The sequence below is a fragment of the Octopus sinensis genome, linkage group LG3 (assembly GCF_006345805.1).
Source record: "Octopus sinensis linkage group LG3, ASM634580v1, whole genome shotgun sequence".
In the NCBI taxonomy this organism is placed as follows: domain Eukaryota; kingdom Metazoa; phylum Mollusca; class Cephalopoda; order Octopoda; family Octopodidae; genus Octopus; species Octopus sinensis.
This window is the reverse complement of record NC_042999.1, coordinates 165,414,247-165,429,932: the sequence shown is the minus strand read 5'-3', so window position 1 is coordinate 165,429,932 and position 15,686 is coordinate 165,414,247. Positions and strand designations below refer to the sequence as shown.

The 15,686-nt window shown below is 36.9% G+C and overlaps 2 protein-coding genes across 5 annotated transcripts in view; one reads left to right on the top strand and one right to left on the bottom strand.

Moving 5' to 3' along the window:
* The window catches only part of LOC115209623 (cilia- and flagella-associated protein 300-like), a 281,205-nt gene extending 273,394 nt beyond the window's left edge, over positions 1 to 7,811 (bottom strand). The window contains exon 1 of one of the 2 annotated variants that reach the window (XM_029778075.2): positions 6,956 to 7,811. Coding sequence is in view for 1 of the 2 variants with exons in the window: in XM_036501588.1 (XP_036357481.1) it covers positions 5,349 to 5,384 (36 nt within the window). In the remaining variant the exon portion in view is untranslated. Of the gene's footprint in view, positions 1 to 5,348; positions 5,585 to 6,955 lie in introns of those variants that run through there. The other variant, XM_036501588.1, reaches the window with a different exon arrangement.
* The window catches only part of LOC115209133 (kelch-like protein diablo), a 48,540-nt gene continuing 39,449 nt past the window's right edge, over positions 6,596 to 15,686 (top strand). Inside the window, exons 1-3 of one of the 3 annotated variants that reach the window (XM_029777279.2) lie at positions 6,596 to 6,889; positions 7,330 to 7,405; positions 13,612 to 14,653. In XM_029777279.2, the coding sequence (XP_029633139.1) occupies positions 7,352 to 7,405; positions 13,612 to 14,653 (1,096 nt within the window). In that variant the 5' untranslated portion in view covers positions 6,596 to 6,889; positions 7,330 to 7,351. Of the gene's footprint in view, positions 6,890 to 7,329; positions 7,406 to 9,386; positions 9,466 to 13,611; positions 14,654 to 15,686 lie in introns of those variants that run through there. The other 2 variants (XM_029777280.2, XM_029777282.2) reach the window with 2 other exon arrangements.

Below are 15,686 nucleotides of genomic sequence, written 5' to 3'. Positions count from 1 at the left end.
TTGAGGAGTGGTGACTTGTTGTTGTTGTTGTGACCCTCTTTGGTCATGAATGACCATGGGATTGCACCTAGAAAGTTACCCTCCGAGGCACAAGTCTAGGTAAGGTTGTTTATGGAAGACCAGCAGTCGCCCATGCATACCGGCCTCTCCTCTCCATGCCACTGATGATATACAAGGGAAAGGCAAAGGGGCCGATACAGCTAGGCACCAGTGACATCGCAGCTCCTTTATTAATGTGCAAGTGGCTGGCACTCCACAGACACATGTACCCTTAACGTAGTTCTCGAGGAGATTCAGTATGACACAGAGTGTGACAAGGCTGACCCTTTGAAATACAGGTACAACAGAAACAGGAAGAAAGAGTGAGAGAAAGTTGTGGTGAAAGAGTACAGCAGGGTTCACCACCACCCCCTGTTGGAGCCTCGTGGAACTTTAGGTGTTTCCACTCAATAAACACTCACAATGCCCAGTCTTGGAATCGAAACCACGATCCTATGACTGCGAGTCTGCTGCCCTAACCACTGAAATTGTGATCTGACACATAGATATTACAATAGATGCCTTATGAATACAGTTGAGTATCTTGCAGACCAGAACAAAAACCAGGTAACTGTTAGTAATCATTGTGAAATATCTTTATATATCTTTGCATCATTATAGAAGCGTAATCAGTCATAATGTGGATAGATTTAGCAAGATTCATCAGTAATTTCTGCATTTTGTTTTGCTTGAACAAGGTCAGAAATTTGCGTGTAAAGGAATAGTCAATTATATTATATACCCAAGAAATTGTCTGGTACTTTATTTTTATCAATCCTGAAAGCATAAAGGGCAAAGTTAACCTTGTAGCATTTGGAGTTTAAACTTAGAGTGATCCTAATAATTGTGCCAAACCAACTGCCTTCCACTTTAATGAGCAATAAAGACTATTTGATTACCTAGATTTTGAAATGAATAAGTTTGAAATGAATAAGTGAAAATGCAGAGGTTATAGAAGTTAGTTGTAACGAAGTGTGTGGAGAGACAACGAACGATAAATTCATCTAAAAAAAAAGAAACACATTAGAGTTTTTGCATGTGTGTGTGTGAAACGAAGTAAAAATATAATATTAAAACAAAATATCTTTTTCCTACCCCTTAAAATCACTGGATATAATATATATAATAATCCCAGATTGTAGAATAGATTTGAAAAACTAAAGCATTTTCCCTTTGCGATTTTTGGCGCCGAAATGAATTTCATGTTTGTGTGGAGAGAGAGAGAGGGAGAGAGAGAGAGAGAGAGAGAGAGAGAGAGAGAGGGAGAGAGAGAGAGAGAGAGAGAGAGAGAGGGAGAGAGAAGGAGGGGAGATAGAGGGGGAGTGAGAGAGTGAGTGACGAAGTTTTCCTAAACTTTGAATGGTGTAACAAATAGCATAATTATGTATATCCTGATCATCATCATTTAACGTCTGCTTTCCATGCTGGCATGGGTTGGATGGTTTGACTGAGGACTGGTAAGCCAGGAGGCTGCAATCAGGCTCCAGTCTGTTCTGGCAAGGTTTCTACAGCTGGATGCCCTTCCTAACACCAACCACTCCGAGAGTATACTGGGTGCTTTTCAAGTTCCACTGGTTCAGGGACCAGTCAGATGGTACTGGCATCGATCACGCTCGAATGGTACTCTTTACGTGCCGCAGGCACTGGCATCGAATTTTGAAAACGTGTTTTATGCATATTCGGAATCTCCGTCATCGAAAACATAGGATTCCGGTGAAAAAAAAATCGGAAAGGTCAGTTTAGGGGGTTGGGGTGGGGGTTGACTGTCTCCAGTTCCATCTCTAAAATAATGGGTAACGAAAGAAATAGCAAAAATATTTGCACCCCACCTCGTTATCCGAACCCAAAACGGGTTTTGTAACATATTAGGTCACCGGAATTCATTACAAAAAAAAAAAAAAATTCAATGATTCCGAGATAGGGGGAAGGTCCGGTTTTCCACCCCCCCTTTTTTTTCGAACAAAAATAAGGGGTTTGCAGCATATTTAGAGGTGAGTCTACTTGATTCCACGCAAAAAATCCGAGTTTTTTCTCTTAGTGAAAATCGTGCGGGTGTAAAGATCAATGGGTGTAGGGGTGAAATTTCCGAGGCTTCCCTCTCACCCCACCCCGTTTTCCGGACCCAAAAAGGGTTTTGTAGCATATTATGAGGTCACCGGAATTCATTCAACGAACAAAAAATTCAATGATTCCATGATGGGGAGGGGATCCGGTCCACCCCCTTTTTTCCGAACAAAAATAAGGGGTTTGCAGCATATTATGAGGTCAGGGTACTTGATTCCCCGCAAAAAATCCGAGTTTTTATTTCTTAGTGAAAGAATCAAATAATACCCGGGTATGACCTCACAGTCCACATTCCACTACTGAACCCTTATGCCTCCCCTTAAGATGGCACATCCACTCTCAACATATATGTCACTTTCTTCCATCTTTTCTCGTATATACTTAGTGGCAAGTACCACCTCCCTTGCCTTATTTTTCTCTTGAGTTGGGAAACTAAGAAGCTTACCGACCCTGGAGATGAAGTCGCCTGTCACTTCTTTCATGCGAGACTTCCGTACAACCTCTTTTGCAATCGCAGCTACAGCGAGAAAACAGACCTTCCTTTCCCTTTTCAGAGAGGGTGGTGGAACAATCTTTATAATTGACTCGGAAGACAGCAACTGTTCAACATAAACACACAACTCCGATAGTTTCGGACATTGCACAATAGCGTGCAGAACAGTTTTACTGCTCTGCTCGCATTTTTGGGCAAGTGAGCTAGCATGAAGAGCCATGCTTGGTGAGTTTATCTCGAACTGATAAGGCTCCTCGGTAACGTTGCTAAGCCAGAGACTTTTGGAAGTTATCCAAAAGCCCCGGCCCGAATGTCCTTCGGAACAAACCAGCAAGCTGACCTTCGTCGAAGCAAGCAAGGAATGTGTATTTACATTGATTGCGTCGTTTTATTTTAAACTGCTCGACGTTTGAGTTAGCAGTAGCAGCAACCTCCAACTATTAGTCGTGGTCGCTGCGACGTATTTCGGTTAAACACCACGGACGAGGGTAAAGTTGACAAGGTGTTCTATCGAACATCGGCTTGCCGGGACCTCTTCGTCCTTTACAAGTCGGTCTTCCCCATTGGGGCTAAGATAAGCTACGTATATAACAAGATCGTCCGGATACACAAGAGATACAGTGACAACAGCCAACCCTGTACACTGGCGAACTGCCCTATTCGCAATACTAACATGTGCCTACGTACCTAAGTAGTATACCAGATAGGTTGCTCCGAGTGCACAGCTATCACGTCAGTAGCTTGTAATAGTATTTGTAAGACAACTAGAAACAAATACAAAAAAGAAGTCAGTATTTCGTTTGTGAGCAATAGATGGAAGGCTGCTTCATTAGTTCATTGAAAAAGTTATACCTAGTGTGTTTACATACGTTGTAAATAACCTAAGCAACTTAACAAATCGTTGAGTACAAATCGTTTATCACAGCAATAAATAAAGTCAAGGCTTATGCTCTCCATCCCCCACTGTTTCAACAGTTCTGCATTGGGTTAATGTTGACATTATTATCCGAAAACGAAATCCAGAAAAAAAAAAGTGCAACGGTTGTAAAAAAAAAAGGTGTAGAAACCGAATCTGAAAACAAAAATGTGCGGAGAGTAATAAGGGAGTGGGGAGAGGCCTTCGGAAAATTCACAAGATCCGATGTTTTTCCCTCATAACTTTTAGGAAAATAGGTTTCTTTCAATGAAATTCTATATAAATACCTTTCAAACGGTATAGATTACGATTATAAAGAAATCTGTGGGGAAAAATCTTTTTCGATAGGTTGGGGAGAGGACTTCGGAAAACTCACAAGATTCACAAGATCAGAATTTTCCCCTCGTAACTTTGAGGAAAATATAAACCTTTTGAAATCACAAATTAGGCTTTTCCTCAGGAACTTGGATGCTAAACATCCCTTTGAAGGCTTCGGGTCGTTACTTCTTCTACTACTACTACTACTACTACTACTACACACACACACCACTACGCCATATGCCTACGGGCATATGGCGTAGTGGTTAAGAGCGCGAGTTCGATTCCAGGCAGTGACTTTAATAAAAAATAACATCAAAAAATACCTTTGGAATGATAATTCAAGACACCTGATGAAGGCTGGAAGGTATATCAGCCGAAACGTTGTGTTAACAACAAACAAGATGAGGACAAATATTCGTCAAATATAAATAATGTAAATAATGTAAGAATGTTATTATAGTAGATTATCTCGGCAACCATAGGAGCTATGAAAATATATGACATCACCTCTTCCTTCCTTATTCATCTATCACCCCTTCTTTTCTTTTTTCTGGCATGGAATAAAAACCAACAATTGTCTGTTATGTTTATGAAAATTTTCTCGGCTTTTATATTCCCATCTCATCCCCGATTGCTCTTCTGGATGTCCTTTTGCCGCCTAAACATTTCGTTGGACTCAAAGTTATGCTGCATTTCCTTTGATAGTGCAAGTACCATGAGCAGGAACATTTCAGGTGTACAAAAGAGATTAAATGGCTTGTTTCCTGGTACATATTTTGTATACTGCAGAAACCTTCCTCGCGACCTTGCCCTCCAAGAAGCTAGCTCTGCAATTGCCATTGTTGTTGATGCACTGAACTTTGTTCACCAATGTGCCGTTCTTCTAAAAAAATCATAAAATGGAAAAGCGTCATGGGCAAGCCTTAGTGGTGAGAATGTCGCCATGCTGCAAACTGAGGGTCCAATTCGTTGGCGCATTAGAACTTTAGCACTGATACGGGCTGAAAGCAACTATAAAAAGATTCAGGATTTCTTGCTGAAGCTTCTGAATGACGGAACAACAACAAAGGTCACTGTCACAGTGAAACAATTTGGCAAAGCTTCCACTTTGTTCGGTAATAAGATTGCTGGGGAAGTATTTGGAGTGTGTGAATTAGTGGCACAAAGCTGACAGCATCCAGGCACAACAGCCGGTGACTGCTTGAAGCTGATGGAAAAATTGAAGAACTCTCTTTCAAAAATGAGAAACGAGGAAGTTTTCGAAAACTACTTCGTCGAAGTATCCTCTGCTGACCTATTGAAAATGCCCGACTCTTCTCGTTCTAAGAATATACCACTGCATTCAAACATGTAACAACCGCCGAAAAAGGTGTTCTATCTTTCGGCATTATTGATGTCGTCAAAGGTGAACTGATCGCCGTTTTCAGCGAGAGGGAATGCACATGTGCATTTAACGAGAGGATTTTGCTGTTATCAGAAGTGAATTCTGACACGTTTGAGTTCGCAAATGCATACCTGTCTCCTTCTTTTGCCATGCCTCTCTGTCATCATAATTGAAACACCTTGCCGGCCTGTGGATGGAAAAGGAAACTTTGCCTAAATCATTGGATGACGTTGTTAGAAAATGGAGAGTTTCTGATGCTGTTATTCATTCTAGCATGACACAAGCATTGATGCTAATGCAACTTATTCTGTCTTCATCTGTGGCTGCTGCATCAAAGAAGAGAATGTTCGGCGTACTTGGCCGTTTGAAGGCCGTGTTCCGTAAGACAATGACGCATTGCACGGTAATGCATTGACATAAAAACTTGTACAACGAAAGCGACCTTGAATATTCTCCTAGAAAACTTCATCCCGAAATCGAACGTGCGTAAAATAATTTTTGGACTGATTTAAAACATTACTTTTCCATTATTAGATGTATTTGATTTGATTGATGTAAAGCTATAATAATGATAATAATAATAATAATAATAATAATAATAATAATAATAATGATAATGATAATGATAATAATAGAATGACCACAAAGTGTTTACATCAAGGAAAACATTATGGACGGTACCTTCTTGGTAAAAGTTTTGGACCCGAGTTTGCACCCAGAAAGCAAATTTCGTTCCCGAGCCACTGTATAACTTATATTTTTGATGCCAGCAAAAGGCATTTTATAGGAAAGAGAAAGTGGAAATACAGTTGTATAATTTCTGAGATGAATAATTTATATCAGTCTTGTAAACTGCATATCAACCTCGCAGTATACACAATAAAAATGGTAAATGGAGCAACATGGAGTGAAAAAGTTTCAGTCGAGAATCGAAACTTGCACTCGACCTCGATTCGCCGATACGTACAAATTTATCTCGAGCCCTAAAACGATTAATAGATTAAATTGTTTGACCTTTCACAATGAAAAGCATTTATCAATTGAAGGCTATATATTGACACAGGGGAATAAAGAATTGGGGAGTAGCTTGCATTCTTTGCTGTGGAATGGTTTCAGCTAATTAATCTAATGCTCATCTAAGAAAAACTTCCACTGAACAAATGCTTGTCTATTCAACTTTTCTAGCAGTATTGGTGCAGAACAGATTTCGCAGCATATAGAATAAAATTCCAAAGAAACACATGCAGAGTATTTGAACTTCTGACCCATTACATGAAAGACTGGAAACCTAGTTGTAGAAGTGTAAAAAAATAAATCAAGCCGGGAGAATTGTTGTCGGTGTGAGTAGTTTCCCTTGAGTAATGAGGCACTACTTTGGCGCGGAGCCATCAATGCGAAGGCAGGTGCGCGACAGAAGCAGAATTCGCATATAATGGAGCAGTATCACACTACGTTTCAGTGGCTCAGCCATCGCTTAACACTTCGTTCTGGTTCGTACTCGTTCACCTTAATGTAACAAATGAATAAGCTTCTTGGTGTTTTCGTTTTTCTTTTCTGGTTGTAATAGTTTCTCCGTGTAATTTAAATGAAAGCCGCGATGACGTTCGCCCTGTCCTATTGCTACCATTAATTTCCACGTACAAGGTTCGCGTCGTTCGCTGTTTTAAACACGGTAAGTTGCAATCACACATTTGACAATTCATTTCATTCATCGTCATTATAATAATTTTCTACCCACCTTTTTAGTGTTTCACTTTAATTTCCCCCACTTTCCCCTTTTGTTTTCCGCGTGGATTCGTTCGAAGAGCCGAACGTGTGGAAAATGTATTCTCCGAAGAGTCACTTATTGTTGTCGGGTCCTCTTTTTCCCCTGTTTATGCTTTTGAGGAAAGGCATGAACACCACGGATTTGTTAAGCTGAAACCTTGTGCTACTATAAGAAATCAGTGCTATAAAAAACCTGTTAGTTTATTAAGCTTCTTCCTTTTGTCAATAAGATTTTATTTAGAAAGGTATATTACATTCTGTTTTGGTTCTGTCTGCTGTTTATATATTTTAATTTGCTGTTCTATTCGGTTATTTCTCTTTCGAACCATTTCTCTTTGCTTGCAGATCATATATCCTTGGTAAAGGCATGAAAGCTACACATTTCAATTTCTTGCGTAAGAATTTCCGATTTTTTACCTGTGTAAGTAAAAGAAAAAAATTGCTCTGCCTTCAAGGGTTCACAATTTATTCGATATTTTGTGCTGCTCATTTATTGTTTATAGACGAGTTTAGGAAGTCAGCATTCTTGCCATTCATTAAGTTGCTGTGTTGTATTCGGAAAATTGCAAGTTCTTTTTGTTTCGCCTCTTTATTGTTATCTGCACACCGAATGTTTTATGTAGAAACTACATTTTAAAGTCTCTCGAAAATAAACTATGAATATAGGAAATAGTCTTTCTTTCACATGTCTCCCGGTATTTAGCAAAGTAGTGTTTATGTATGTGTATTCTACTGTTTTTTCTTGAAATTTCCTTGGTTCAAATTTAATTATAGAGATCAATTATATCTGTGACACAACAATAAATTATACTTTTTAATTGAGAATGTATGCAACCATTTGCATTCTTTGGTGACTCGTAGCCAATGTAAATATGAATATATTTACGCAGATTCTTGGTGTTAATAAATCTTCCCCTTTCTTTCTTTCCATATATTTCTGCTTTAATTATTATTTTAGAGTCTCTAATGTGGAATCTCCCTTTTAAAGACACTCGCTATTTGTCTTCATCTTTCTTCCTGTTTATTTTCCCATTAATATGTTTATGCTGTCATAACCCTTCCTCCAGTTTCCCGTCTAATTTCCTTGTTTTTATGTCTTCCATTGTCCGCCCTGGAACTAAAACTAAGTTCTTAATTTCGATACATCTATTGTATACTGTGTAGGGAATTAGACGGTGAATTGTTAGATTTTCAGTGTTAAAAGAAGACGGAAATAGAGAGATGACTTGGTGCTTATTTTCCTAATATATTCTGTTTTAACTCGTCGACGCATACTATAGAATACAGTTCCCGGTAAGTTGAATTCTCGACCCGGTTTCGATTTTTTGTCGTAAGCCATCTCGATTCATTTACATTCCTAATATCTTACAGGAAGAAATGACCGTCGCACAGACTCCTGATGCAAACGAATTGTTTCATACGGTCGAATATTCCGTGTGTATTTACCCCTCCAAAACAGCTTAAAGATTCAATTTGTGGAAATTCTTTTTTGGAAAACTATTTCAAATCATTTATGACTTAACTCTCACCATACACCAAAGAATGAAATCAAATTCTTTTATAAACATTTTCAAATTTATAACTTTATATTACAAAGATTTTATTTATTTTGTTTAGAAATTCATAGAATAGAAATATGCAAAATTTTATCCATTCTATCTTTATGGGATGTTAGACCAATTTACATTAATACACACCTGACATTGTCTTCTCATAGCTACACTTTGTATATTACATAGTTTATAATACTGACCTTTCAACCCTATGTCATCAGCTGGCATTTAGTATCACTATAGAGCGCCGTACAATGGAATACCAGCACAATTTGAACACGAAAAAACAATGTTTTGCTTTATCATTTTCATGTCAAACTTTTTTCCATGGAAAATTATATATCATTTGAAAGCTTTAGATGAGAACTTTCTTTTCATATAGTTCTAATTAAAACCCGACTGCTACATATCACGTCAGGGTCCTTTAAACACCCTGATATTTTCATGCATTTTCAAAGTTTGTCCCAGTTTATTTTTGTTTTTTCTTTCTTGTCTGTTGAACGGTAGCACTTGTTCTAGATCAATACACTCGAGCGCCATAATGTTTTAAAAATCATATATGCATGTAGAGGAATTCTTTAGCTTTATTTTGATATAAAACTTGATGAGGGTAGGTCAGATAATCGTTACGAAATAGAAAAGTGAAAATTTTATCGTTAATTTTCACTTCGAAAAAAAAAATAAACAAAACATTTCTTCAAGATAAGAAAATTTATTGCTAACTCCTGGTCATCGCCGATTCTGGCCACGACTTGGCAAAAACAGTGCAAAATTCAAAAAGTGGGTGGTATACTGACACTTTTTGTATGCGAACACATTGACTCTACTCGTCAAACTGATGTATTGGCGAGAGATCATACAGAAGACCACTTCAAGGCTTCAGATATCGATTTTGATCCAGAATTTCAAGAAATGGACAAATTGATTGGTAAGGAAACATGTTTCTACGAGAATTCATACTAGACTGACTTAAACAGGGTCGCCAGAAGCCAAAAACTAGCATGGAATCATATTAATAATGTTTATTCTCTCATTCATACCGAGCGACGTACGAATTTTACCTCGCACATATTCTTGTACAAATGAATTTCGTGTTTCCTTGAGAAATATTGGTCTGTTTTTGTCAATGAAAATTATGTGCAATGAATATTAATTTGTTGGCTATTAAAGTCCGATGTGATGTTTTTTCTTTTTTTAAAAATTTTTTCTCTCGATTTTGAATACAGTCGCGTAATGTTTACATTTTCACAAGTGCTGATTTTCACTCTTATATTTCGTAACGATTGTCTGATCTATCACCATCGAGATTTATATCAAAATTCATCTAAAAAAATTCATTCATGCTTGTATGATTATCAGCACTACTGGAGTTATAACGCTCAAGCGCATTGAACTAGATCGAGGGCCACCGTTCAAGCAGTCGAAAGGGGTGGGTGGGAAAGAGGTATAAATTTTTAGAAATACCAGGTTGTTTGAGAGACACTGTCAACATAGGTGTCAGATTTTGATTAAAACTATGCGAGAACAAAGTTCTCAACCAGAACTTTCAATGAAAACAGTTATTTTGTGATGAAAATGATGTACCAGAAAATGTTTCTGCATGGTCAAACTGTCACCCCTTCAACAGAGCTCTCCAAGGATACTTATTAAATTTATTGTAAAGCTCCAAACTTAGATTCAGTTTTATACCCCAACAAATGTTTCAAAACAGGGACCCCTACACATAACATCGTAGTATAACCATGTCTCAATATAGATAGCAATCTAATTTCATTAATTTGTAGGGCTGAGTTTTGGATCAGGACGCCCACATAAGTTAGATTTTCTCCATTTTCGACGATTTTTACATTTTGTTGTCACTGCAGCCCTGGAAATGAAGAAGGGGAAGCTTTTTATAGAACAATTTTCAAAATTTTACAATTAACCCCCCCTCCCGAACTGATTGAGGCCAATTGCTTTGGCACTAGACTCTTAAACAGCAATGGAAGAATCCTTTATGATGAGAAAAAAATTATGAAAATATTTTGAGACACAAAGGTATGGGATTTAAGGGAGATTTAGCTGCCGTTTCTAGCGTGTTACCAGGTCATCATGGGATGTGCAATAGAAACAGCTAAACCTCCCTTAAATCACATGCCTTTTCATCTCAAAATATTTTCAGAATTTTTTCCCTACTATAAAGGTTTCTTCCACTGCTTTTTAAGTGTCTAGTGCCTAAAAAAACACTGGCCTAAATTGGTCCAGAGGGGTGAGAAAAATCACAAATCTTCCAAAGGATTTTTTTTCATAAAAAAAAACCCTCATTCCTTTCCAAGGTTGGGGTCAGAAAAATGGAAAAATCCCTATCAAAACAGAAAATCCAATTTATGTGGGCATTCTGATGTGAAATTCTGCCATTTGTAGCCATTTTTAATAGTCTATTAAAATTTTATTGAAAGGATGTCATGTCCAAACTCTCATGATTTATTTGATCTCATGATTTATCTACCTCCATACTAACTACAAATGTGCCAAAACTCAAGTTCCTGTGGCTTGTAGCTTTGAATTTAGCTAGGTCTGAAACACTACAAAATTGACCATTTGTTACACCTAACAAAATAGGCTTTACACATATAAAATATTGCCAAAAAAAAAAGTTTTTTCCTTGACCATTTGAAATTGTCTTGTGCTTAGGTGTCGTCTGTACTGAAGGCTAGTAACTTACAAATTGCACACTGTGTCCATTTAAGAAAACAACTCTCCCCATTTCTGTGTTTCATGCAAAATGTTTTCTTGGTAACTAATGGTCAAATAATGTAAGAAAAAAAATCTCTCATTAAACAGTTTGGTACAAGACCCTTTCAGCTATATCTGCAAATTTCTTAGCTTACTTTATATCCATCTGTATGCTATCTAGTCTTCTATACACCTGAATCCTTGTACTGTTTTTCAATAGTCTCTTGTTCTACTACAGCAGTTGGGGGAACTAGATAAAATTTAACAAAGCCGACAGTGTTCTGTTTATGTTGATCTGTGTAGATCATTTCCTATCAGGTACAATGAGATACCACTGCTCAAAATAAAGGTTGCAACACTGTTTTGTTAAACTTCTGTGTCGGAAATCCTTTTCTTCCCCTCTTATGTTTACAAAATGTTTCCTTTTTCTTCTATCATTGTCTTCATTATCCAACATTTGTCTTCCTACTGTTATTATTGCCAATGCTTAGTGTTTCCATTACTTTTTCTCTAACGGAATTTTGGTTTTTATCCATATCAACTTTTATAAATGTGAAGTAACAAATTCACATGTTGGGCACTGTGTGTGTATGCACGCATATTCGATCCTGGGCCCCATTTATTTATTTTTTTTTATTTATGAGATAGGCATATCCTTCTACATTATTTGATATAATCTTCAGTTTAATATCTTGATCCTTTAGCATTCATTCTCCCTCTTATGTTCACACTGTCAGAATCTGGTCTCTTACATCTACCCTACAATGTCATTCTACAAATAAACAATAGGCACAGAAGTGGCTGTGTGGTAAGTAGCTTGCTAACCAACCACATGGTTCCGGGTTCGGTCCCACTGCGTGGCACCTTAGGCAAGTGTCTTCTGCTTTAGACCTGGGCCGACCAATGCCTTGTGAGTGGATTTGGTAGACGGAAACTGAAAGAAGCCTGTCGTATATATGTATATATATTCTTTTCCCTTCAGTATATAAATTGATCCAATAAACTTGACTACACCCACATATACATGTGGGTAATGACCTTATAACATGCTTTCCTAAGCTCCACTGTGGGTGTTGGCTATCATATGCTATAATACAGCAGGAATTCTCCTTTTACTGGATATATATATGTAGAAATCTGTTAGTGTATACAGAATTCATACAAAAAATAGTTATACAAGTGGGATGAAGAGGCTTTAATTCAAATGACAATTGTTTCTGTCAATTGCTGAGTGTTTCACATTTACATATTATATAAATATTATGTGAATATGATCCAGCAGTAGCTGTGTGCCTGCATGTCATTGTTGGTGTCACATAAGGGCACCCATGCCAGTGGCATGTAAGAAGCACTCAGCACACTTAAGTGGTTGGCATATTAGGAAGGGTGTCCAGCTGTAGAAACCATGCCACAACAGATAATTGCAGTCTGGGCAGTTCCAGGTCAAACCATCCGGTTCATACCAGCATGAAAATTGGATATTAAACAATGATTACCCCCCCCCCACACACACAAGTAGAGGTTAAAATAGCCTCATTAAGGGATAGTAATACCTAATGAATTACTGGTTCATTACCTAATATTTTTGTGAATTATAAAATAGGTCTAAATATAAATCTTGGTTTATAAATATTCAAAAGAAAATGGAGATATAGCATTAATATAATTTATTATCTGCAAAAATTCAACATATTCTCTTACAGCTGTTTCAATTAAGCCTAAAAGATTAAAATAGCAACAATTAAATCATTATATTAGGCAAATTCTCATCAGAGGGGTAGAAAAGAAATACCATTAGGTTATTAGGTGTTGTGTTTATATAATGATTTAATTGTTGCTATTTTAATCTTTTAGGCTTAGATGAAACAGCTGGAAGAGAATATGTTGAATTTTTGTGGATAAATTATATTAATGCTATATCTCCATTTTCTTATAAAAATTCACATTTCCCTTAGTTTCCTTTTAGCTGTTAGTAAACTAGGGTGCAACAGTTTATGTTTATCTTTTTAATGCAGTATATTGTACAGATATCAGTAAATATAAATTCAATTCTGGCAGTTATTTTTTTTTTCTTTCACAGTATAGCTAAATAGAGTACTGTGTTTAAAATATTTAGACATCTGCATTTGGGTGTATGCGATTTCTCATTTTATTGGTTTTATTTATAAATGAATATAGTTTCTCAACAATTTTATGTCTGTGTGTTATTCTAATCCAATTTATTTCTTGCAATCATAAATAAAATTGCTCTTGTGAATTTGCTTTATTTAAAATTTTTTTAATGATTTGGTCAGAATATACTGTGAAATATTTTGCTTAAAAATTCTAATTTAGTACATTTTTTAAATTTTATTTTCAGTTTATGATGCTCTTTGAAAGTGAAGTAGAGACAGCAACTGAAGTTTGTCCAGAATCGGCAGAGAAGGATGGACCACCAGTTGTTGAAAGATTCTGCGATGAAACTGAACGTTCACGGACAATGCTCACAGGCTTTGCCAAATTGTATGAAAAAAATCTATTCACTGATGTCATATTATGTGCTGGACGTAAAGAATTTCCTTGCCATAAAAATGTTCTTGCTATTTCAAGCCCTTACTTTATGGCAATGTTTACCAATGACATGGCTGAAAAGAATCAAGAAAAGATCACTTTACGATCAATTGATTCTCAAACAGCTCAGTTGGTATTGGACTACATTTACACTGGATCAGTTATGCTTTCTAAAGATACAGTTCAGGAGTTACTATCGGCAGCAAATATATTTCAGCTGGTGTCATTAAAGACAGGTTGTGCTTCATTTATGAAGAACCATGTGGATGTTAGCAACTGCATTGGTGTCTACTTTTTTGCTCTTGCTCATGGATGTATGGCGCTATCAAATGTTTCGAAAACTATTATTAATCAGGAATTCTCTCGTCTCTATCGTGAAAATGAATTTTTGAATCTTCCTGCTGACAAAGTTGTTGAAATTATTAGTGATGATAACATTTGCATAAGTCAGGAAGAAGTGGTTTATGAGGCATGTATGGCTTGGCTTAAGCATAACATAAATGAACGAGTAGGCTCTTTAGATGTCATCTTGAACCATGTTCGCTTTGCCAATATCAACTCCTACTATTTCTGTGATAAAATTGATTCTGATCTGTCTCTTTTAAGTTATGAAAACGTCCAAAAGACTCTACACTCTGTTCGTCTGTATTATATGCTCAAAAACCGTCATTTAGAACTGGGGCTCAATCTGATGCCACGCAGAGGTATGGACTTTAAACGAGGTATAGTAATAATTGCCAATCCGTATGCAGAAGATCCACAGAGGAAGTATGGTGTGATGGAAATACTCTTTCCTAAAACTGGTAATGTTCGTTATGTATGTAAACTCCCTCAAGGTCTTTGCACACCAGGTAAGTTCAGTATTGAAGTCTTTCATTGAAATTGTGAAATGTACTTATTATAAGAGATTCACTCTCAGTTTCTCTTGATTAAAAGTTATTTCATTTTCACCTGAAGAAAATTATGGTCCATATAATTTTAGATTTCTTTGTATTTGTTGTATATTAAGAAATATTTCTATATCTCTTTGATATTTTTAAATCTAGGAAATAACTATTCAATTATGTCTAAAGAGTTTGGCAATCTTGACATATTAGGAAGGGTAGAGTGTTCCAACCTGAATTAAATTTTATCCAATTTGCGATCCAATCTGTTTTGTTTTTTTTTTTCAATTGTAAGAGGCTGGATCTACTTTGTAGGTGAATGATAGGATTGTTTAACCCCATGACAATGGATTTTTTTTCATCAAGCAACTAGGTTGCATTGATGGTAATCATCTCAGCTGAGATAAGCAATCAGTGCAGGGCAACGATTCCTTGTATATTGACATCAACTGCTTTAACCAGTTTACGGCAGTGATTCATTCGGTTGCCTGTGCGCAGCAATGGTAATCATGCTGATGGAGGTCAGCACTCAGTGCGAGATAATTTTCAATGTATATTTATGTGAACTGCTTTAGTGCAAGTGTGGTTTATTGATCTCGACTCTATCCCTGTGCAGGACCCTCATGCAGTGTTGTTCCTGAATGAGATCACTCAACAGCACAAGCAAGATCAACTTCATGTATCTACAATCACGTGAATTCAAAAATTGACTTTGGTTTGGTAGTTCAAAACAGGGTACCACACACAATGGTATATCATACTGTGAACAATGGTAGCTTGCACATCTCTTTGAAGCATTTGTCTTCTTGGTGGTGGGGGGAAAGTCGTGGAAAATGTCCACATCCCTTCACCATGCAGTGAGGAGAGAGTCTGGTGTGGGGATGTCCACACATTCTGTACTTTGTCAGGTCTGATGTTTCTATCCTAAATGTCAGTCCATCTTCCACACCGTCAAGCATCTGCCAAATCAGATGTGAGTTCATGACAAACATCAACTATA